At 41.7% G+C, this 20611-nt stretch overlaps 2 protein-coding genes and 1 long non-coding RNA gene across 5 annotated transcripts in view; 1 reads left to right on the top strand and 2 right to left on the bottom strand.

The window, feature by feature from the left end:
* Positions 1–43: 43 nt before the first annotated feature.
* On the top strand, positions 44–6363 carry LOC308474884. 2 transcript variants are annotated; one of them, XR_013984992.1, is made up of 4 exons: positions 44–417; positions 973–1119; positions 5214–5354; positions 5446–6363. It is a non-coding gene; the product is annotated as an uncharacterized lncRNA (long non-coding RNA). The 2 variants fall into 2 exon arrangements; XR_013984993.1 differs by lacking the exon at positions 973–1119 and having other exon boundaries at positions 100–417.
* On the bottom strand, positions 4250–7767 carry TCEANC (transcription elongation factor A N-terminal and central domain containing). Its single transcript, XM_081001407.1, has 2 exons — positions 7595–7767; positions 4250–5642 (listed from the first exon to the last, which is right to left on the bottom strand). The coding sequence occupies exons 1-2, from the start codon at positions 7761–7763 to the stop codon at positions 4579–4581; spliced, it is 1233 nt and encodes a 410-aa protein (XP_080857533.1). The 5' UTR covers positions 7764–7767; the 3' UTR covers positions 4250–4578.
* A 4383-nt stretch (positions 7768–12150) lies between these two features.
* EGFL6 (EGF like domain multiple 6) overlaps positions 12151–20611 on the bottom strand; it is a 41334-nt gene continuing 32873 nt past the window's right edge. For both annotated transcript variants that reach the window (XM_081001356.1, XM_081001357.1), the window contains exons 10-13: positions 17577–17648; positions 16497–16583; positions 15302–15567; positions 12151–13044 (exon numbers count right to left, since the gene is read on the bottom strand). In XM_081001356.1, coding sequence (XP_080857482.1) covers positions 12934–13044; positions 15302–15567; positions 16497–16583; positions 17577–17648 — 536 coding nt within the window. In that variant the 3' untranslated portion in view covers positions 12151–12933. The remainder of the gene's footprint in view (positions 13045–15301; positions 15568–16496; positions 16584–17576; positions 17649–20611) is intronic.

Raw genomic sequence — 20611 nt, forward strand, 5'->3', positions numbered from 1 at the left:
GGGGCCTGTCGTTCACGTGACGCCAGGGGAAGGGCAGCCGCAACTCCGTCCGGAGCGGACGGGCTGGCTGTTGCTAGGGAGGGGCTGTTGCTAGGGAGAGAGGGGCCTCCCCCCCCCCGCTTCTCACGCCCCACCCCGGGGTAGAGTACCATTTCACGGGAAATGCCACTTAGCAGCAGCCACATATTTGTCCGTAATATTGTCTGTGGCACCTGAAATGGGCTGCGCGCTTTGGGCTGCCCCTTTTCCCATAAGCTGCGGGGCTGAAAAAAGGCCTCTCCTCTGTCTGTCCTCATCCACCTTCAGTGTTATGCAGTTGTTGGCACTGTTGACTTCCTCTCGGTTTAGATGTCAACAACTGCGGTCTTACCTGGTTCATCTCCCATCAGATCACTCATTCAAAGTTTCCCCCCAAAGGTAGCTCTCAACTTTTCCCCTTTCTGGCTGCTTGCAGATGAGTGTTTATTGTGAGACTGGTGTTTCCTCATGCAATATTTTTTTTCTCCACTTGGCATTCACTTGGCATAGTTGCCTATCTCTATTTTTCCAGATTTTGCTTTCTGGGGATTTTTTTTTTTAAAAAGCAACAACAACCTGTTGCCAATTACCTGTTTGCAGTATCTGAATAATCTGTTTACAATATTAAGCAATACTGGGGTTCCTCAAGTCTGTTTTCAAATATTCAACAAATATTTGCCCTTCACATTTACATTCAGAGCCTTGGAAGGATGCCTACAAATTGACGATGAAAGCCTTTGTTTACCTAGTCATATTGTCCAATTGGATTCCCATCAACTGAGTTCAAGTAAATTAATTCTAGTTAGCGCAACTGAATTTGAACATTAATTGGGAACGGGATGCAGCCTAAATGAACTCACATGGACTTAACATTTTCTTTCCTCAAATAATGACTACAAGAGGCTAATGACCGTTTATATGCAGTAGTAAGTAAAAACACACTTTTGATTTCAGGTTCATATCTGCAAAATAGTGATAATGATGTCTAGATGGCTGAAAGGGTTTTGTGGCACTGTGGAGACTACCGATTTATTATAGCAGAAGCTTTCATGGACTACAGACCACTTCATCAAATATATAAAGTGTCATCCTGTGTTGCAGGTATACACAGGGAAAGAAAGGGAAAGGGATTGTAAGCAGTCAAGTCAGAGGAAAATGAAATGCAGAAAAGTACATATGGAGAGAATTATGTGACTAACATCAGGTCAGGTTTTAAGCAGAGGTTGAATGGCCATGGCTTCTTTAGTCAAGATTCCTGCATTGCAGGGGAATGGACTAGGCCAGGGGCCGGCAACCTAAGGCCCATGGGCCACAAGCGGCCCATGGGGTCGTTTAACTGGCCCATGGACCCCCACCGCCCACTTGGGGACCCCTGCCACCTGGTTGGTCAGCTCCTCTGCACCGCACTAAACCGGAACTCCTGCAGCCAATGGGAAGTTGTGCACGCCTCCTCTGCGCCGGAAATAGCATTTGCATGTTCATGCATGCACACAGTCCGGCCCACTGCTGTGTCTGAGGGACCGTGAACCGGCCCAAGCCACACAAACTTTGCCAACCCCTGGACTAGACAGCCCGCAAGGTCCTTTCCAACTCTATGATTCTAACACTGGCCATTCACACAAAAAGGTTACTGTTAACACAGATGTCCTGGCACTAGAAAACAAATTAACATATGCAGTGTGATAATCTAACGTCTTTATTCAGCCCACAAGTCACAGCACTGAACCTCTTGATGAATTGTAATTCAGCTGTTTCATGTAATTACAATTCATCAGAAGGTTGAATGCCAGTCAGCACGAGTGTAAGTGAGCTGTGAAGAAGAATCAGGGACAGGACACTCAGTTCCTTTTTCTGAAGAACATAAGATGCCCTTTGCAACATCATTTGTTAGACATTTGGGACATTCACTCCATGACATAGCATGCTAGAGAATATTAAGCAGTGCATATTTATTTTGCTAAGATTAAGCACTGGAATAATGTTAGATGATGTGAAAAACCATAGTTCAGGACGAAAGCATATGCTTCTCGGGTGCATGGTTCAGATGGTAAGAGCAACCGTGACAAAGAAAAAACATTTAGACACATCATTGGTTAAAACACAAAGCATCTCTTTTGTTGCTTATTATATAACAGGAATGCAGAGCCAGCCCACCCATGAGGCAAGGTGAGATGGCAGGATCCATAGGGGCAGCATATTCCAATATAGCTCTTCTTTCTTTCCTTGTTCCTGTTTATTATTTATTAGATTTCTATATCACCCTTCATCTAAGGATATCAGGGCAGTTTACAATACCAAAACACAAAAATGCATAACACAGTAACAAACAAAAACATTAAAACCCATGCATTGTTTAAAAGGCCATTGATTGTTTAATTAGTCAAAGGCCTGTTGTAGATCTTCACTCATCCCTTCTTCCCTGGTGGGAAGAGGGACGCAGCATTTTGTGGGTTCACCTCAGGTGCTAAAAAGTCTAGGAAGGGGTATCCATTGGTAATATGCTGCCCTGTGCGAGGCCATTTGATGCCCTCCTCCCCAGCCCTTGCAAATGCACCACTTTCAGTACCCTAAATCCACCACGCTAGTCCTGCAAGAAAGCTTATAGCTTAACACTGTCTCCTTCCACTTTTCATTATAAGCACTCTGTTTAAGGGATGCAGGTGGCGCTGTGGTCTAAACCACTGAGCCTCTTGGGCTTACCGATCAGAAGGTCGGTGGTTCGAATCCCCACGATGGGGTGAGCTCCTGTTGCTTGGTCCCAGCTCCTGCCAACCTAGCAGTTCGAAAGCACGCCAAAAGTGAAAAAAATTTTAACGAAAGATTTGCAGAGAAACTGAGGGAAGTCAAAAATTGATGAATGTGAGAGTTAATATGAGTTGATTGTATAAAAATGTTTGGAAAATGAATAAAAAATTATTATAAAAAAAAAGAAAGCACGCCAAAAGTGCAAGTAGATAAATAGGTACTGCTCTGGCAGGAAGGTAAACGGCGTTTCCATGCGCTGCTCTGGTTTCGCCAGAAGTGTCTTAGTCATGCTAGCCACATGACTCGGAAAAACTGTCTGCGGACAAACGCCAGCTCCCTCAGCCTGTAAAGCAAGATGAGCGCTGCAACCCCAGAGTCATCTGCAACTGGACTTAACTGTGAAGGGTCCTTTACCTTTTTTAATAAATTCACTCTTGCCTAATGGTGCAGCCAACTTTGAATGTGGAGCAAGAGCTGTAGCTATGAAATTGAGTCATCATGCTGAATCATAGCACTAACCATGCCATGCTAACCTCTTAAAATCATGGTCTCTTATTCTGTTTGTTGGCCAGTCTAAGCCCCACAAGGAAGTGATCTGACCTCGACAATAGGTTCAAAGTAACCCCCTTCAACCTTCAAATTACAAAAAACTTGATCAGTTGAAAAACATGAACTCCAAAGTACACCCTGCTGAGTGTGTATAACAGGCTAAAATACATCCATGATTGTCACAGTGGTCATGAAGTAAGTCCTAAGACAGCCTCAGTGAGAATGTCGAGATCCTCCATAACAATAATTTTGGCAGTTTCCAACACCGTACTCAAAACTACTTCCGCCAATTCTAGAAGGGAAACTGAAGGACAGTGGTATGGTTGACATACCAGCAAAATCTCTAATCTGTCTCTCAGATCCGTCACAAAAGTACAAATGCTCAAGATAAGAGCTTGACAATATGTAAAATAAGTGCTGTGCTGAATTTCCACACTCAGAAGTTTCAGGACTCCTTTTGCTTTCCCCTTACCATTTTAAAGGCTTCCTTCTTTATTGCGATCCCAACCAATCCTGTAATGAACATGAAAGCACAACATAACTTTAAAACTCTGGCTACATGACAAAGCCACTCCTTTGTCCTCAGTCTGAACTGATATGAAGGGGAAGTTATATCTCCATTGTCAAGGCAACCACACCACTTTGGCAAAATACAGGATCCTTGTCATGCCACATTGCAAGGACGCCATCCCTGCTCCCAAATGCTTCTTATTCTATTTTGCATCTTTGAGCTACCACTCCATGGAGGAAAAAGCTAAGGGGTTAGGATTTCAATTAGTGTTTCTAAAGTTCATAAAACTCCTTTCTGTATTTTGGTCCAGTATTACATAAAATGAGTACAGATTTTAAAAATCAGTCTTGATAAAAGTTTTAACAAATACCGGTATATGCTTGAAAATTATTATAGTGACATCAGTCTTAATTAAGAAGTGGGGAGTACTGAGTCATATTCTGATTTATTAATAATATTTACTATTACAATTTATTTACCTGCCCTTCACCCTAAGGTTCCAGTTTACTTTTTACAACAATTTATTTTTTACAACAATTAAAACACAACATTAATATTAAAACACAATATTAAAAATAGTTTAAAGCAACTTAAACTTTGATCTCTCAAATAGTTTTATAATCATTTTACTTCATAATGCTCATCCACTTTTTATTGCATTACAGCACTTTAAATATTCCTTATTCAGATAGCTGTACTTTGGTAATTTCATATTCATATCTCCTCTGAAGACGTAGGGATTAAAGGATGCATAATCACAAACAAATCCATCTGCTGTGGTACCACTGCTCTCCACATTCATTACAAATTACATAAGTCATCATTTGTTCATCTGGATTTGCATTTCGTACCCAACCAGGAAGGAAAAGAGCTCCCCTGGCAATTGCAGTAACAGTGCAATCAAATTTTTCACAGCGTCTACATTTTATTTTGTCTGTATGTGTACCACTGATGCTTTGAGGGAGCTGATGCTCCAGAACAGATGATTCTGTATACGAAGCTCTGAGCTGCTTTAGTTCATCATGGGCCATTTCCATTGTGGACATCTCAGCAAATGTCTTAGGATTCAAAGTCCCTAGAAGCAGGTTACGTTTTAAGTGAGCATTTTTTGGATTCTTCAAGTTAGAAACTTTGCTTCGGATGCAGTTTTTGTATTTTCTGTCGTTTTTAGCATGAAGTACAAAGATATGTTGTTCAACTTCTTCAGCAATCTTGTGGTGCTTTTTACTTGCATTACTTGTTGAGTCAATCAAAGCTTCATAAAGAAGCTCTATACATTTGCATCTCATAGCTGTAGTATGAACCTGAAATGGGCTTGTTTCACTAACAGAACTCACGTGCTCTTGAAGTGCAGGCTGAATTGCGTTGTCTTTTTGCACATTACTTCCAGTATCTTGTGGATGGTTTTCTGATAGCAGGCAACTCTTGGAACTGGAAGGGCCTAATATCTCATGCTGATTCAGTTTTCCAGAAGTGTTTGCATCTGCCAGGACTACATTAAGGGGATCAGAATCTTCTTTTGCATTATCAGGTAATACTGGCTTAATTTGTATGCATTGATTGTAATAATGCTTATAAAGTGTTTTCCACTTCGATAGTAAATGCTTTGCCTTATTTTTCAGTACCACAGAGGGACAGTTCTTGAGGATTCTGAACACAGCTTTGGTAATATCCGTTTCCTGGAGACAGTCTACAGTCATATCAACAGTTTCAAGATACGCAAGATGACTTCCAATATCTTCGTATTTTTTTTCAGAGAGCAGGTTTTCTATACAATCAGCTCTAGTCATGAGAACCTTTTTGTAAGACATTTCAGATCCTGTAATGAAAGAAACAGGTTCATCTTTTCTACAGCCACTACAGAATTGTATTAAGGGCAGAAGTGTAACAGAAGAGCTCCGATTCAGATAAGTTCTCAGATGACACAGGGTCTTTCGCAAAACATATTCTATAAAATGTTTCATAGAACGCTAAATACGAATGTCATTGCAATGTTTGCACCTTCAATAGTGATTAACACACTGGGGTTCTTTAAGGGCAAAAATGCAGAGTGCAAACCTTTTAACTACATAAAATAAAAAGGGCTTGTAATCTTATTCACTCACTGAGCTCACTGGGGCTTACCTTTAAGTAAACATAGAACATCTGTACATTATGTAATTGAAGTGTTAATAATTGCACCCTGTGATATCTTTTAAGCACAGAGTACTGTGATAGGTATTTCAGCTTTCATAAAGCCATTAGTAGAGACTGTCTACCAAGCATAGAACACAACCAAGAGCAAAATGCATCTCATGGGAGCTGTTCAGCTAATAGGAAGAAAAACAGTAGGCTTGGCAACAAAAACCCAGCAAACGGTGATTCGAGGGTGTGCTGAATCCTAGTTATACAAACATAGAATCCCAGGGCTCCTACATTTTATCAGCTAGACTTTACAAGATGCTGTTTGCAGAATTCTTAACTCCACCCATGTAAGAAACTGAATGACCGTAAAGCCATTTGCCAACATAATAAAAGACTGACAATCCTTGAAAGGAAAACCATTTGTCCCTCAATACTTTTAGACATAGCGATTCTTGAGTCGTGTCACATTTAGAACCTCTTCAAAGATTGCAGTTCTTCATTTGCTCCTTGTACAGAAAGCAAGGCTTGCAGTGTCAAATGGAGGGAACAGATTGGGTGTGTGCAAGCAAAAGCAGAGCTCCAGAGCCTGCTGCCAATACTCTGCTTGCGTAATGTGAAGCAGAGAGGGCCCTTATGAATGGGCAGAGTACCATCCGCCACAATTTATTAGCATCCATAACTCACTCTTTCATTCACATACACCCACATGGGGAAAGGCTTCTTCAGTGTCAGTGTGACTTCCACATAGACTTAAACTTCAAGCTGGAAAGGAAAGGAAAGAAAAAGTTTCCCACTTCTATGGGGAAGCTTTCAAACATCTGAAAACTAGTTGGCAAATGCCAACCAGTGGCAACTTCCACCCTCACTGTATCTCTATGCTCAGGGGGAAAATATTAGAAGTTCTTTAAATGTATTTATTTGGTGTTTTTTCAGATTACAATTTCACAGTCACATATTCAACATACAACATAAAAACAAGATTCCAAGGAATCTCTTTTACTTCCCTTCTCCCCTTTGTGAGTCCTATTGTTAATCATTTCCTCCTGCATCTTTTATAATAATCCAAATCTTTTATCTCTCCGTTGTATCCAGAATTCACCATTAAACTACAAGTGATATTCCAATCCTACTAACGATTTTAACTGTTTACAGTGGTCCCAATTCCTTTATTAACATTTTGGTCTTCCTGATTTCTGTTTCTTCCGGTCATTTTAGCCATTGCATCTCCATGCTGGGGGGGGGGGGTAATTGGAAGTTCTGCCTCTCAAACAACTCCTTGGCAAGGCCACTTTAGCCTGCCAGGGAAAACAAAACAAAAATAGGTGACAGCCCTGACGTCTGAACGCAGACGATCCATTCCCAGGCTCACTCCTCAGCACAAACTTGGGAGAGAGACCCAAACCCCGGACAGCTGCTTGCAAAATAACACAAAATTACATGGGCCTATGCTCAGACCCGGTATAAGGCAGCTTCCTCTGTTCTGCGGGCCACATTCCTCCGAGGTGACATCCACAAAGGGCCGGAGCAGCTTCCATCACGGAGGAGGGATGGGGGGCGGAGACAGGGAGACCCCACAACACACCGGCGTTGCAAACCTCCCACCCGCAGCAGCGCACGTAGCAGCGCGAGCGCGCGCTTTCCGCTTACCTGGCCCGAGCAGCTTCCTCGGCCTTCCCCGGCCCCGCCCCTCTGGGGGAAGGACGCACGGTGCGCGCGCGCGCGCTCCCTCTCTTGGCTCTGGAGCCTCGGCAGCCCAGGAGGCGCGCTTGGGACTTCGCGGGTCGCTGTTGTGAGGCGGTCGAAGCGCACAGGGCATCTTCTTGTCGCGCAGGCGCTCTCTCCCTTTGCCCAGATACTGAGGGTTGTGACAGCTCAATCTACCCCGCCACCAATTTTCGTGCAAGCCGCAACACGTTACTTCACAACACGAAAAGCACAGCACAATTAAGGAGGGGTTTTTTTTTTTTGCTGCTCTTAACGATAGAAATACAGACTGTACTCAGACCGTACTCCTCTCCACCACAAAGAGGCTTATGTAATTAATGGATGGATGAATTAATCTTTATTTGCATCGGCCATAGCAATAAAACAACAATACGATATACAAAGAACATAAATAAAAAGTCAATTATATAAAATACATGTTAGGATTTTGAATCAATAGTCAAATAGTGGATCTTATTCTGATTGCCCCAGCTAAAAACCTTGCAACCTTTGCTGTCACCTGCTCATCTTGATCTGCCAAGAGAAAGGACTCTATGGCAGTGGCTGGGCGACCCGGAATGGACAATAAAAGAGGGGTGATAATTTCATTCCTCAAGTGTTTAGAAAGAGTGCAAGCCAGAAGGGCTTATGTAAAATACAACTACCTTTCCAACCAATTGGCCTCTTCATTGCAGTTTAGGAAATTGTACAGACTTCACTTTTTTAGTGCATGCATACTTCTGCAAAGTTAAAGCTGCATTAAGAATGAAGCTAAAGGTAGTTTCACTTTCTGAGCAATTGCAATAAAGACTTCTTACTTTCTTCATTGGAGATACCAACCAAGTTTCCCAAAGGCAAAGAGACCCACACTGAAATAACTTTTTGTACTACAACAGCAGTGATCTAGTGCAAATTCACGCGAGAGACAAAACTGTTTTATGCCTTCATCTGCAGGATCGAAGTCTGAATATCTACTGCCCTCTGCTGGTGTTGTATTGTCCAACATTTAGAACAGCTGGAAGCTGCACTAAAATCAGTAAAACTTTCGGATGTTTTTGCTAAAGGCACTGGTAATTTGCAGGGGAAGCAGAGGATTCCCACCGGTTGTACATCTGGCAAAACCAGAGCAGCACACGGAAATGCCATTTACTTTCCCGCCGGAGGGATACCTGTTTATCTACTTGCACTTTGACGTGCTTTCGAACTGCTAGGTTGGCAGGAACTGGGACCGAGCAACGGGAGCTCACCCCGTTGTGGGGATTCGAACTGCTGACCTTCTGATCGGCAAGCCCAAGAGGCTCAGTGGTTTAAACCACAGCGCCACCTGCATCCCTACTATACCATCTTACCCGGGTGTAAACTCCATTTAACTCGATTGTGCTTACTTCCAAGTGCACATGGGTATTTGTTTACATGTGCACACCTCTTCTCTAGCAGAGGTGGGGGGGTGGCAAGAGGTGCCCATGAGAGTGCTGCCTCGGGGGTTTCTTCTGTGTAAGGCAGCTACTTCCTGCCACTTCAGTGCACGAGGCAGGCCTGGCCAGGACGGAGGAGGCCTGCTATACCATCTGGGCTTGACGAGGCATGTGATGCTCAGCTATCCTGGTCCTACTCCAGCTAAGGCATCACACACCTCCTCCCCGAGCTAGCAAGCCCCACCTGGGCTGTTGGTCCTTGCCTGCCTTCCCTCAGAACTGACAACTGTAAATTCTGGAATCCTGTGTTCAGTGGTGGTATGCTCCATTTTGCCACTTGAGGCAAAACAGGAATTGCCACCCTGCTCTGCCACACCACCAGTGTGACACTCGCCACTACAGTGCCAGCTGCCAGTGGCACTGCACCTGTACCAGCTCTGCAGTGCTGGCATTGGTGCCAATTTCCTGAAAGAGCTTATGAGATCTTCTGCTCTCCTTGACATCTTGCAAGACTTTGATGAGATCTTGAAAGGTCTTGCAGGATATCAGCACCTATAATGGCACTGCTTCTTTGGCAGATGTGGGGGCATGGCAGGAAGCACCTGCCTCAGGGGCTTCATATGATTGGAGCATGTTGGCTCAGCTCTCAGTTGACCAATATTTGTGTCATTTTATCCTTCCCTGGAAGAAGACGCAGGGAGGGAATAGTTTCTTGACAGAATTACCCATTTCCCAAATCAAGCAGACACTAGCTGAATCTGTTTGTGTCATAGCGGAGAAGAAAATAAATCACTAAGTGAGTCCAAAAATGTATTGCCATCATCTTAGGCTCTCTTGTGAATCTAAACCCATTTGCTTGCATTATTATGGAGAACATGCCATTTTTAACCATAGTTCAGCAAGTGCCCATGGACATGAATCCAAACGCAGAAACATTTTTGCATATTATCGTGAGGGTGCAACACTGTGGAGCCTCAAGTGAGTTACCACTGGCGACTTGACCATAGTTGCCTGTTACACTGGTGGGTACCAGCTGAGACAGAGCAATAAAAATAAAGGACCCGATCTGAGACATAGGAGTAACTAAGGAACAAAAAAGGGGCATGTGACTCTTCTGATCCACAACTTAAAAGGATGGATGGGGAGTTTCAAATGGTTATCCCCTTCCAGCCTCTTACTGTTTGGCTTTTGTCTGCTGGTTCCATGGTGTCTTCTTTCTACCTCCCTGTATCTGCACATCTCGCCACTTGCCAGCCTTCTCCTCTCCCACCCCACGCAGGTTGACAAAGTGCATTTTAATTCTACATATTCCTGCCACAAGCCATCTCTCTCCATCCTTCTGATCTCTGTCACCAGTTCACCAAGCCGTTTTCCAGCAATGGAAAGGCCAGCTGGAGTTGCCTCAGTTGGAGCAGCAGGATATCAGGTGCCCATTGCCCAGAAAAGGTGATGACACAGGTGGACAGTGGACCAGCTGCCAGGCACCCTGGAGAGGTCACTGGAACAACAGGAGAAGCCCATGTGTCCTGGAGTAGGGGCAGCTGGCAACCATAGATACAAGCACTATGCAAACTGCATGATGGTATGCAATAGAAAAAATCAGTATTTCCTTCCATCTTTTCCACCAATTTGGTTGGGTTTAAAAGGGGATTAGACAAATTCATGGAGGATAAGCTATCAATGGTTAACTAGGAATGATTGCTATGAATTACCTCCAGTATCAGGATGTCTTTGCATACCAGTTGCTGAGCATCATGTGCTGTTGTGCTCATGTCCTGCTTCTGGACTTCTCAAGGCATCATGTGAGAACAGAATGCTGGTCTAGATGGGCATTTAGTCTGATTCAGAGGGACTTATCTTACGTTCTTGTATTAACAAAAGGAAAATAGCTGATTTTGCTGTCCCAGAAAAGCTTGTACATTTATACTCCTTTGCACAATATCAATCGAATTCTAATTAAAAGCTGATCAGTATACATAGTTTATAAAGACACACATAAAGTAAATGTTTTCTCATGAACTGACTGAATTTTTCAAGTTTGTAATTATCGCTTTGTATCGCTTAGACATCTTTAGGAAATGTTTTCCTTTTTCAGCTCAAATCTGTCTCCAGATGTGCTATTACACTTTCAAAACGAATCTAGTTATTTATAAAATATAATTGGGTAAGTTCCAAGAGCAATATCTGTAACTCATACACATCATTCAACAGTATTCCTTTTCGCTTATTTTGGTAACCATCCATACATATGAAAATTAATAATTCCTAGGTAATGCTAGCAATTTTTAAAAAACCCCAGACAAAACCATTTATATGTCTTCAGTTTAGAGGAAAATACAGTGGGGGTAAATCAGTGCAATTTGTCGATTTTGACATTAATTATATATTTTCTCCTCAGCAATCATGGATAAATATGATCAACTTAATGATGAATAAATATATACAAGGCGGAGAGAACCAACACATTGTTTCTCGGATACCAGCAAAAGGTTGATTTCAATGGCTTCAAGCATATTTATTTCCCTGTATTATTGTGACCTTCATATTTTTCCCACTCATGAAGCTGCAAAACCACACTGATCCGCTTACAAAGTCCTAGCAAGCATGGCCCAACCACTTCACTTTCATGTTTGGGGGAGTCACAAGAATATGTGCACAGCACTGTCTTCCATAATGAAAGAAATAAGGAAGGTTTTGCACATCAGAACTCTTCTCCCAGGTGTTCATGCAAACGCAGGAATTGGGAATTATCTGTTTTTGTGACCCAACATTGTTGGCTACGAAAGGGGGAAATGACCTATATGAATGCATATAGTCCCTGTCTGCTTTAACTTGCCACTGTGCTCCATGGGTGCCCAGCGCTGTCAATTACAACATAATAATAAATACTAATTTTATTATTTGTACCTCACCCATCTGATTGGGTTGCCCCAGCAACTCAACAACCATTGCTTGGAATACTTTAGGATTGATTTGTGGTCTTATGTGCCTGTGACATCACTTTTACCAAATAATAATAATAATAAATTATTTATACCCCATCCATCTGGCTGAGATTGCCCATAAAGAAAGGTTTCACCAAAATCAGTATGGTATAGTTTCATTTATTTATAAAAACACTTGCCTCGCCAAATCCACTGGCATTTTTTCAAAAAAAGCATCTTTTAAAATAGCTGTAGTTGGATTTACAAGGAAAGTAGAGAAGCTGACTTTTTATTTTAGGAAAAAAATAAATTCAAACAGTTGCAATATTTAGGAAGAAAAATGATTCCAGAGTCCAGACAAATATTATTGGTGTTTGCGTCAGTTAACATTTAAAGTGTGGTGGGCAGATACTCATCAGGTAACTGTCTGGCCAACACATCCATGTGTCTTTGGAGACATGTATCTCTCTTTAATGCTTTACTTATTTACTGCAGCAACCACCGGGCATACACCAGGGTACCCACAGAGCTGTAGCAAACTGTAGGAGTCCTAAGTGTTACAAGAAATGACATATCCTTTTGAAGATCCTGTTTCACATTCCTGCAGGAGAACTTGGGGAATATACGACAATAGGCATTTTCTTTCAAAGAAATTATATGTAAAACACTTCTTCTTCTTTTTTGCAGGAAATCTAGGCAAAATATTTTCACATTATATAAGACCCTGACCACAAATGATATAATACAGTAGAGCTACACATAAACCAAAGTTTAGTATATTTTATATACAAATGTAGTATCTAACTGGAGACATTTTTTTACCTGTCGGTTTATCTGTCTGCATTGAAGTTTGGTTTCCAGATTTGCACTTTATCTAGCTCACAATGATACAAAATTCTGGACCAGTACAACAAATAATATAATAGTATTTAAAATAGTAAGCTCAGATATCCAATGTCAAATGGTCTTCAGGACACAGACCAGAAAACAGTGTAACATTGTCCACTCCAATTTCTCCAGTTTTACCTTTTCCACGTTCTGCCTCAAAAGTGATCTAAAAAAATGAGTGAGGAAAACATTATTAACAGAAGGTGCAAATTATCAAGAGGTACTAGATGCTCATAAGTTAGAAAACCAAACTGTGCTACATGCACATTTTTATTACTACCAGCATATCAAAAAACTCACTGAAATACTGAGACATCTTATGCTTCTCTATGGATTAAGAAGATTTTCAAAATAAGATCTAAAGATCTAAAATTCAGTTTTACAAACCCAACACAAATAAATACCGTACAGTGGTGCCTCGCAAGACGAAATTAATCCGTTCCGCGAGTATCTTCGTCTAGCGGTTTTTTCGTCTTGCGAAGCAACCCTATTAGCGGCTTAGCGGATTAGCGCTATTAGCGGTTTAGCGGCTATTAAAGGCTTAGCAGCTTAGCGGCTTAGCTGCTAAAAGGCTATTAAAGGCTTAGCGGCTTAGAAAAAGGGGGGGGGGAGCGAAAAAAAATCTCAAGACTCGCAAGACATTTTCATCTTGCGAAGCAAGCCCATAGGGAAATTCGTCCTGCGAAGCGCATTGAAAAACGGAAAACCCTTTCGTCTAGTGGGTTTTCCGTCTTGCGAGGCATTCGTCTTGCGGGGCACCACTGTATTCAAATTCTGCTCATGTCCTGTAGTATGCTGCAATGCAAATTTGTCTTCTGTTCTTATGCATGATCATTGATTCAACCTTAACTCTTTAACGGCATTGTCAAGGAATTTTTTGCTTGGTATGTTTTTGGTTTATATTTCTTTATACCGAAACCCCTTTTGTTGAGCTAAAAATTAGTGGAAGGTATTTGTCACTTTAATGCCTCTCCCTATTTTAAAAGCTAAAAGTAAAAACCAAAACCACAACTGCCCCTCTTAACATTCCCATACCATTTCACAAAGCCCAGTTCTGCCATTTTGTTATTCCATCTTTGCACAGCATGCCATACTCTTTCTCCTTTGTCCAAATGTATTTAATCGGCCCAGTCGTTGGTGGAGATATGGGCAAGAGAAATAAGGTAACAGGCCCAACAAATGTTTCCAGCCTCCTCACCTTCCAATGGCCTCTGATGCTAATACTCCAGTCCCAGCCTTGAGACCATCATGCTACAATCAGGTCCATAGAATAAGAATGTAGGAACCACCTTTTGCTGGATCAGACCAACAGATCCATTTAGTCCAGCATTGTTCTTCCCACAGCAGCAAACTAGATGTCTCCAAGAAACCCACAAGGAGGTCTTGAAGGGCAACAGGACTCTTCCACTATTTCCCCCAAGCAACTAGTACTCAGTGGCATATTGTCTCTGGACCTTTCTGCGTCCTTTAATACTAGAACCCAGCTTCATCCAGTGAAGCTGAATGTTGGAATATTTTAGGGCAGGCTAAACGAAGTACCGCTTCACACACTGCATAGTTAAAACAGTGGAATTCATTACACCACCAACATGGATGGGTCTTAGACAAATCATAGAGAACAATGCTATCAGTGACTACTTAGCCATGATGGCTGCGTACTACCCTCCAGCATCAGAGGCATAGCTGTCAACGTTTCCCTTTTATTAAGGGAAATTCCCTTATTCCGAATAGGAATAAAAAAAGGGAAAAGTTGACAGCTATGATCAGAGGTGGCCTATCTCTGAATGCCAGTTGCTGGGGAGAATATGAGGGGAAGAGTGGTGTTTCGATCATGTGCTGCTTATGAGCTTCCCACAGGCATCTGGTTTGCCATTGTGAGAAAAAGATGCTGAACTAACAACAACAACAACAACAACAACAACAACAACAACAATATGCCACTGAGTACTAGTTGCTTGGGGTAAATAGCGGAAATTTCATTATTTATACCCCGCCCAATCTGGTTGGGTTTCCCTCGCAAAATATAAAAACGTGATCAGATGTCAAACATAAAAAACTTCCCAATACAGGGCTGCCTTCAGATGTCTTCTAAAAGTGTAGTTCTTTATCTCCTTGACATCTGATGGGAGGACATTCCACAGGGAGGTTGCCACTGAAAAGGCTCTCTACCTGGTTCCCTGTAACTTCACTTCTTGCAGTGAGGGAACTACCAGAAGACCCTCGGAAGTGGACCTCAGTGTCCGGGCTGAATGATGGGGGTGGAGACGCTCCTTCAGGTATACTAGGCTTTGGTCTGATCCAAGGCACTTCTTACGTTCTTAACCAGAGGTACCATATAGCCATAATTACAACTTGCCAGCAGTCAGAGCAAACTGCAACTAGTTACACTGGTCATTGCAGGTGGTTTTTAATCTTTAACTTACATTCATCGTTGTTTCAGCCCCTGTGTGGACTTCCATTTGTCCAGTCCTCCACTGCTCATCATCTCCCACACTCTGTGACCAGGAAGGACTGCTGCTGCCGCTGCCTAGGATCACATGTAGTTTCCCTACTCTTTCTCCTGCAAGTCGGTAACTAAAAATCAGACAATATATGCTTTTTGGCTCAAGATCAGTGAGAAGAAGTTTCAAACGACCAACATCCTTCTTGTGACCCACGAACCCCGGCACCATCATGTAATATCCATCACCTAGAGAGAGATATTTGGGGTTTAGAAAGTGAGAAACGGAATGTTACTTTTGTTTCATCTTAAATATTTTGGTTATTTACCACGGGGGGAGGACTATAGTTCAGTGATATTGCTTATGCTTTGCATGCAGAAGGTCTCAGGTTGAAATCCTGACATCTCCAGATAAAAATGATCAGGCAGCAGATGAAACCAGAGACATACATTGGTCTGGATCACTAGTGACTTTCTGGGACTAGAAATTCATGATTTGTTACACTGATAACAAATATGTTCATGTACTCTCTCCTTCCCTCTCCCCATCTGTAATACAAACCCTCTGGGGTTTGTTATAAACCAATTTCTCATTACATCTGGAAAGAAGAAGAAGAGAAGAAGAGTTTGGATTTCTTATCCTGCTTTATCACTACCCGAAGGAGTCTCAAAGCGGCTAACATTCTCCTTTCCCTCCCTCCCTCACAACAAACACTCTGTGAGGTGAGTGAGGCTGAGAGACTTCAGAGAAGTGTGACTAGTCCAAGGTCACCCAGCAGCTGCATGTGGAGGAGCGGAGACGCGAACCCTGTTCCCCAGATTACAAATCTATCGCTCTTAACCACTACACCACACTGGCTCTCTGTTAAACTGTTGTTTAATGTCCATCTACAAGATATCTAACCAGGATCAAACCATGGTTTATAGCCAGAGATTAAACCACAGTTTCCTGGTTTGGTCATAAAACCCCTGGGGGAAACGTTGCATTTGAGCATGCGAGGAAAACTCTTGATCTTGGTCCAATACACCATGGTCTATTTTCTGAACTGACCAATGATCTGATATATAAGCACATTTCCTGGGTTTTCTCTAGTGATCAAACTCCACCTCTTAACTAGGAGGGGACACACAGAGGAAGCCAAGCGAGGCCAAGGGATGGAGGAGGCATTGCGTATTACCATTATCATGATCTGCAGGATTCCAGTCAAAGTCATCATTTATATCTTGCTGCCAGGCACAAGACCCTTGCCCAAAGCTGCAGTCCACTTAGGTGAGGTCCAGAAATAGAGATGAGGTATTCAGGGAAAGGAAATACAAGGTGTTGTATTACACATAGTGGATGAAGCATTTTAAAAATGCTGTAAAGCAAAGCAAAACTCTCTTCCCTTTCAATCCTTCTCACCTAAGATAAGCTATATATATTTATTCACTCAGCTGCATTGTAGCTGTTCATGGACAAACGATTCCCACTTAACCAGGATAATATATTGCACTGAATATATTGCTTTCAGACATAGAACTGTCTGACTTGTTCACACATTGCTAGCAGTATGTGTTTCAATATTTGCAAATAATGCAGACATGATGCAGTTGTCTAGCTCATCGCTACTACTCTGAACTGTAAACTAGGATCAGCAAAGAGTGCTAGTTGTACCAATCTCTTGTTGTATCTTTTTGCCCTATTTCCAGGTGAAGTGGAACCCAGTAGAAGGTGATGCTGCCTAGATAAGCTCTGGATAAGCATCTTGGTGTATCAGTGTACCTCATCTCACATTTCAGTAACATTTCTTGATAAACTGCAGTCAGGCTGAAACCAGCACAGTCAGAATCAATTAAGTTAAATGGGATACGGTACACATGAGAAATTGGAACCACACACACAAGTGGAAGGCTGTCCAGATAGAAGCACAGGAAGATTTATGGAAGGTAACAGATGAGTTTGACTGATGGAGGGACAGGCTTGAATGCAGGCCTGTGAAAATATGAAGTTTTATAAACAGACCCATAGAAGATCTTACAAGTACTTAACTAATCTAAGGCTGCAATTCTGAAGCCACTTACCCGAGAGTGAGCCCAACTGAATTCAATAGTACCTACTTCTGAGTAGACATAGTTAGGATTGCAGTGTTGGATTCTGTCTGTCAAAAAAGTCTGTTTATTATCATTTTTAATGTCCTAAAGTTCACCCAATGAAGGATCCCATGAAAAGACACCACCACTAGATGAAAACAAAAGTAATCCTTTTTAAATCTGCCCACCTTCCAGCTCTGCTCTTTGTACTGGAAGTTTCCTTTGTGCTGGAAGAGGCCCAAACGCAGCAGCTTCTTTAGCTGAGTGATTGAAACATATACTGTTAGTTCCAAAAAAACACAACCAGTTAATCCAAATATGAATTAACTGAAATATTTGTACATCACACACCACCAAGCTTTCACAATGTAACAAATTATATGGCACATATACTTACCAGTTATGTTTACATGACAATTTTTTAAAAAATTATGCGTCCAAAGCTAACATATGGCTAAGCTATCTCCAGATAATATCCCTTATTAGATGAAATTCTGCAGACCTTAAGGAGCTCAAATTCAAATGCCTCACCAAAACATGTTCATTCTTTTATGCAATAATCAGGTTTCTGTGCATCATGCATTTTGTGGGACAGGGCAAAATGCTGTGTGTTGGCAAAGCAATATTTGTAAGGAGATATAAGTCAAAAGGTATTTCCAGTACAGGACCCAGGACAACCTTACACTTACTCCTAAAAGCTCAGAGTAGCTTGTGATCCCCTAGGTAGTCTCATCCAGGAATTTTTGGGGGCTATACCCAGTTAGCTTTAGCAGTAGAACTGCAGTATGTGCCTGAAGACCACACTCTGAGTTATCACCTCCACGTACATGGATGTGACAAACGGATGGAAGTTTGGTTCAGGCACGAAAACTAACCCAGGGCCTGGTTTGGCAACAAGCCATTCCCGTATAAACATGTGTTAAGGTTCATGGAGATTATATGGTACATAAGGCTCTTCTTTAGCACTTTGCAAAACTGAAAACAGACAGGTCTCTTTGGGGGCCATATGTGAAACCTTTGACAGATGTTACTTGAAAAGACAAGTACACATGTACAAAGACATAAGACCCTCAAGGCAGTTAAATATGCTCAACAGAACGTAGGAAAGATGATCCAGGAAATACTGTATAGACTACAATGTACTGCCAAAAGCTTCTATTGTCTAGTACCATTGCAAGATTCACGTTACTAAGACCATGGTTTAAATCACCTAGACTTCTGTTACTTGAATTAGAAGGAAGTATATCAAATGTGTAAGCCTCTAAAAAAGTGTTTATTTCATATAACTGTATGAGGTAAGGGAAAGAGCTATGACTAAACTGGAAAGCGACTTAACTATGAGATACTAAGTTCACTTCACATGGTGGGGGTGGTGGGGGGTGGGGGAGAGATAACTGGAAAACCACCAGTCAGAATTAATTATTCCTTCTGAATTACAGAATGCTTTTAAGTGAAGGAAAAATTGCTTGTTGACGATATTTTATACCTCAATTTGCTGGCATTCCCCAACTGTAGTTTCTGAACAACTGTAGAAGAATCTTGATTGAGGATATAGGTACAATGGCAACCCTTAATGTAGACTTGGTTCAGACATAATGCCAAACCATAGTTTTTCTTTTTTTCTTTTTTTTATTTCTTTTTTGCATGAGCAGGTTTGAGCCTGGGGGTTTGCATGCTTCTTTTTCTCCTCCTCCTCATTAACAGCAATTTTCTTATTTCTGGATTCTCAGCAAAGCATAGCTTGCTTTTTCATCTGAATCAGGCAAACTATGGTTTGGTCAAAGCTTAAAGACTGCTTGCAAGCCAGGATCACCAACCACAGTTTGTGGTTCTAGAGTACAGACAAACTATGGCTTGAGGAAGGCATAGCTTGTTGGGTTCAAATGTAATGCAAACCATGCCTCGAATCCAAAAATAAATAAAGAAACTGCAGCACTCAAGGTCAATATGGAGAAGGTATGATACCAAAGTTTGTTGTATGCATAACACAAAACCACAGTTTGGTGTTCCATCTAAAGCATAACAGTTAGGTTGCTTAAATCCTATTGATGTTGCTGGGTTTCAAGACTTGTTTATGCAGAATTTCAGCCAAAATGTTCCTTAGAAACTATGGATATAATCCAGAGAACTGCACAACTTGGCATGTTTGGATTAATTATTCTCAAATAGCAAACATTCCCTCCTCCTCTCTGCAACATCTCCCCACAAGCTGTTTTTGATGCTCAGTTTGAAACTCAAAGATATGACATGGGGGGCACTATTGAAGGCAAAAGAAAATATATATCAGTGAGCATATCTGAGCCCTTGCTTATGCCAAAAGTTGCTACCTTAAGCCTGGGTGCCTGTGAGTATCAAGGCCTAGTGGCAGTGCTAATGAAGGATTTGCATGTAGGACATATCTGAAGGTGAAGCCAGAAATTACTCCTGAAACAGTAAAGTTCAGATCAACTGTGTCAGTGACCCCAGTAGTTGTTATTAATCACCACGGGTGGTGATTTGTGCTCCATTCAAGTGCTTCCTGCTGCCTGATTTCTGTATGTTCTTGGCATCAACTAAAGAGGAGGTCATTTTGGCCAAACATCTGAGGAACCACGAGATTGGGATGACAAACACAGCACAGAATAAATCTTTAGGGCACCATCTGGAAGAGCTTTGGTCAAATTACTTTGTAACACTCTCTGGCACTTCAGCAGGTAAATAAATATAAATTAGACACTTCAATGGAATATGATATAAGAACGATAAAGCAGTATTTTAGCATACAATAACCAGAGCAGTGAGTCATTACAGAACACCCCCCCCCCCCGATCTCACCCACACCATTAAAAATGCATTTGATCAAACCTCATGCATCCACTACAACTGTACAAAGCTGGGTTTTGGTGCAAGTTTTACTTATGGAAATACCATAATTTAGTGATAATGGGAGCCTACTATGCTCTGTATTAGTCGTTGGTTTTTTTAAGAGAGAGACATAGGACTGAACACTGCCAATTTATGGTAAGAAAGCTGTCCCAGACGACAGATTGGAGTTGCAATAAATGTACGAATTCTGCAAGGAGCATTCATTCGTTCAAAAGGTTAATTTGAGTCATGTAAGGAAGAAATCTTAGAATGTGTCTTCACTTGTCATAGCAGAACATTTTCTTTGCTGAGCCTAAATTGAAAATACTGGGTGGAAGGAAACCTTTTCTTTCTTTCTTTCTTTCTTTCTTTCTTTCTT

Source organism: Podarcis pityusensis (assembly GCF_964106645.2).
Source record: "Podarcis pityusensis genome assembly, chromosome: 4".
NCBI lineage: Eukaryota > Metazoa > Chordata > Lepidosauria > Squamata > Lacertidae > Podarcis > Podarcis pityusensis.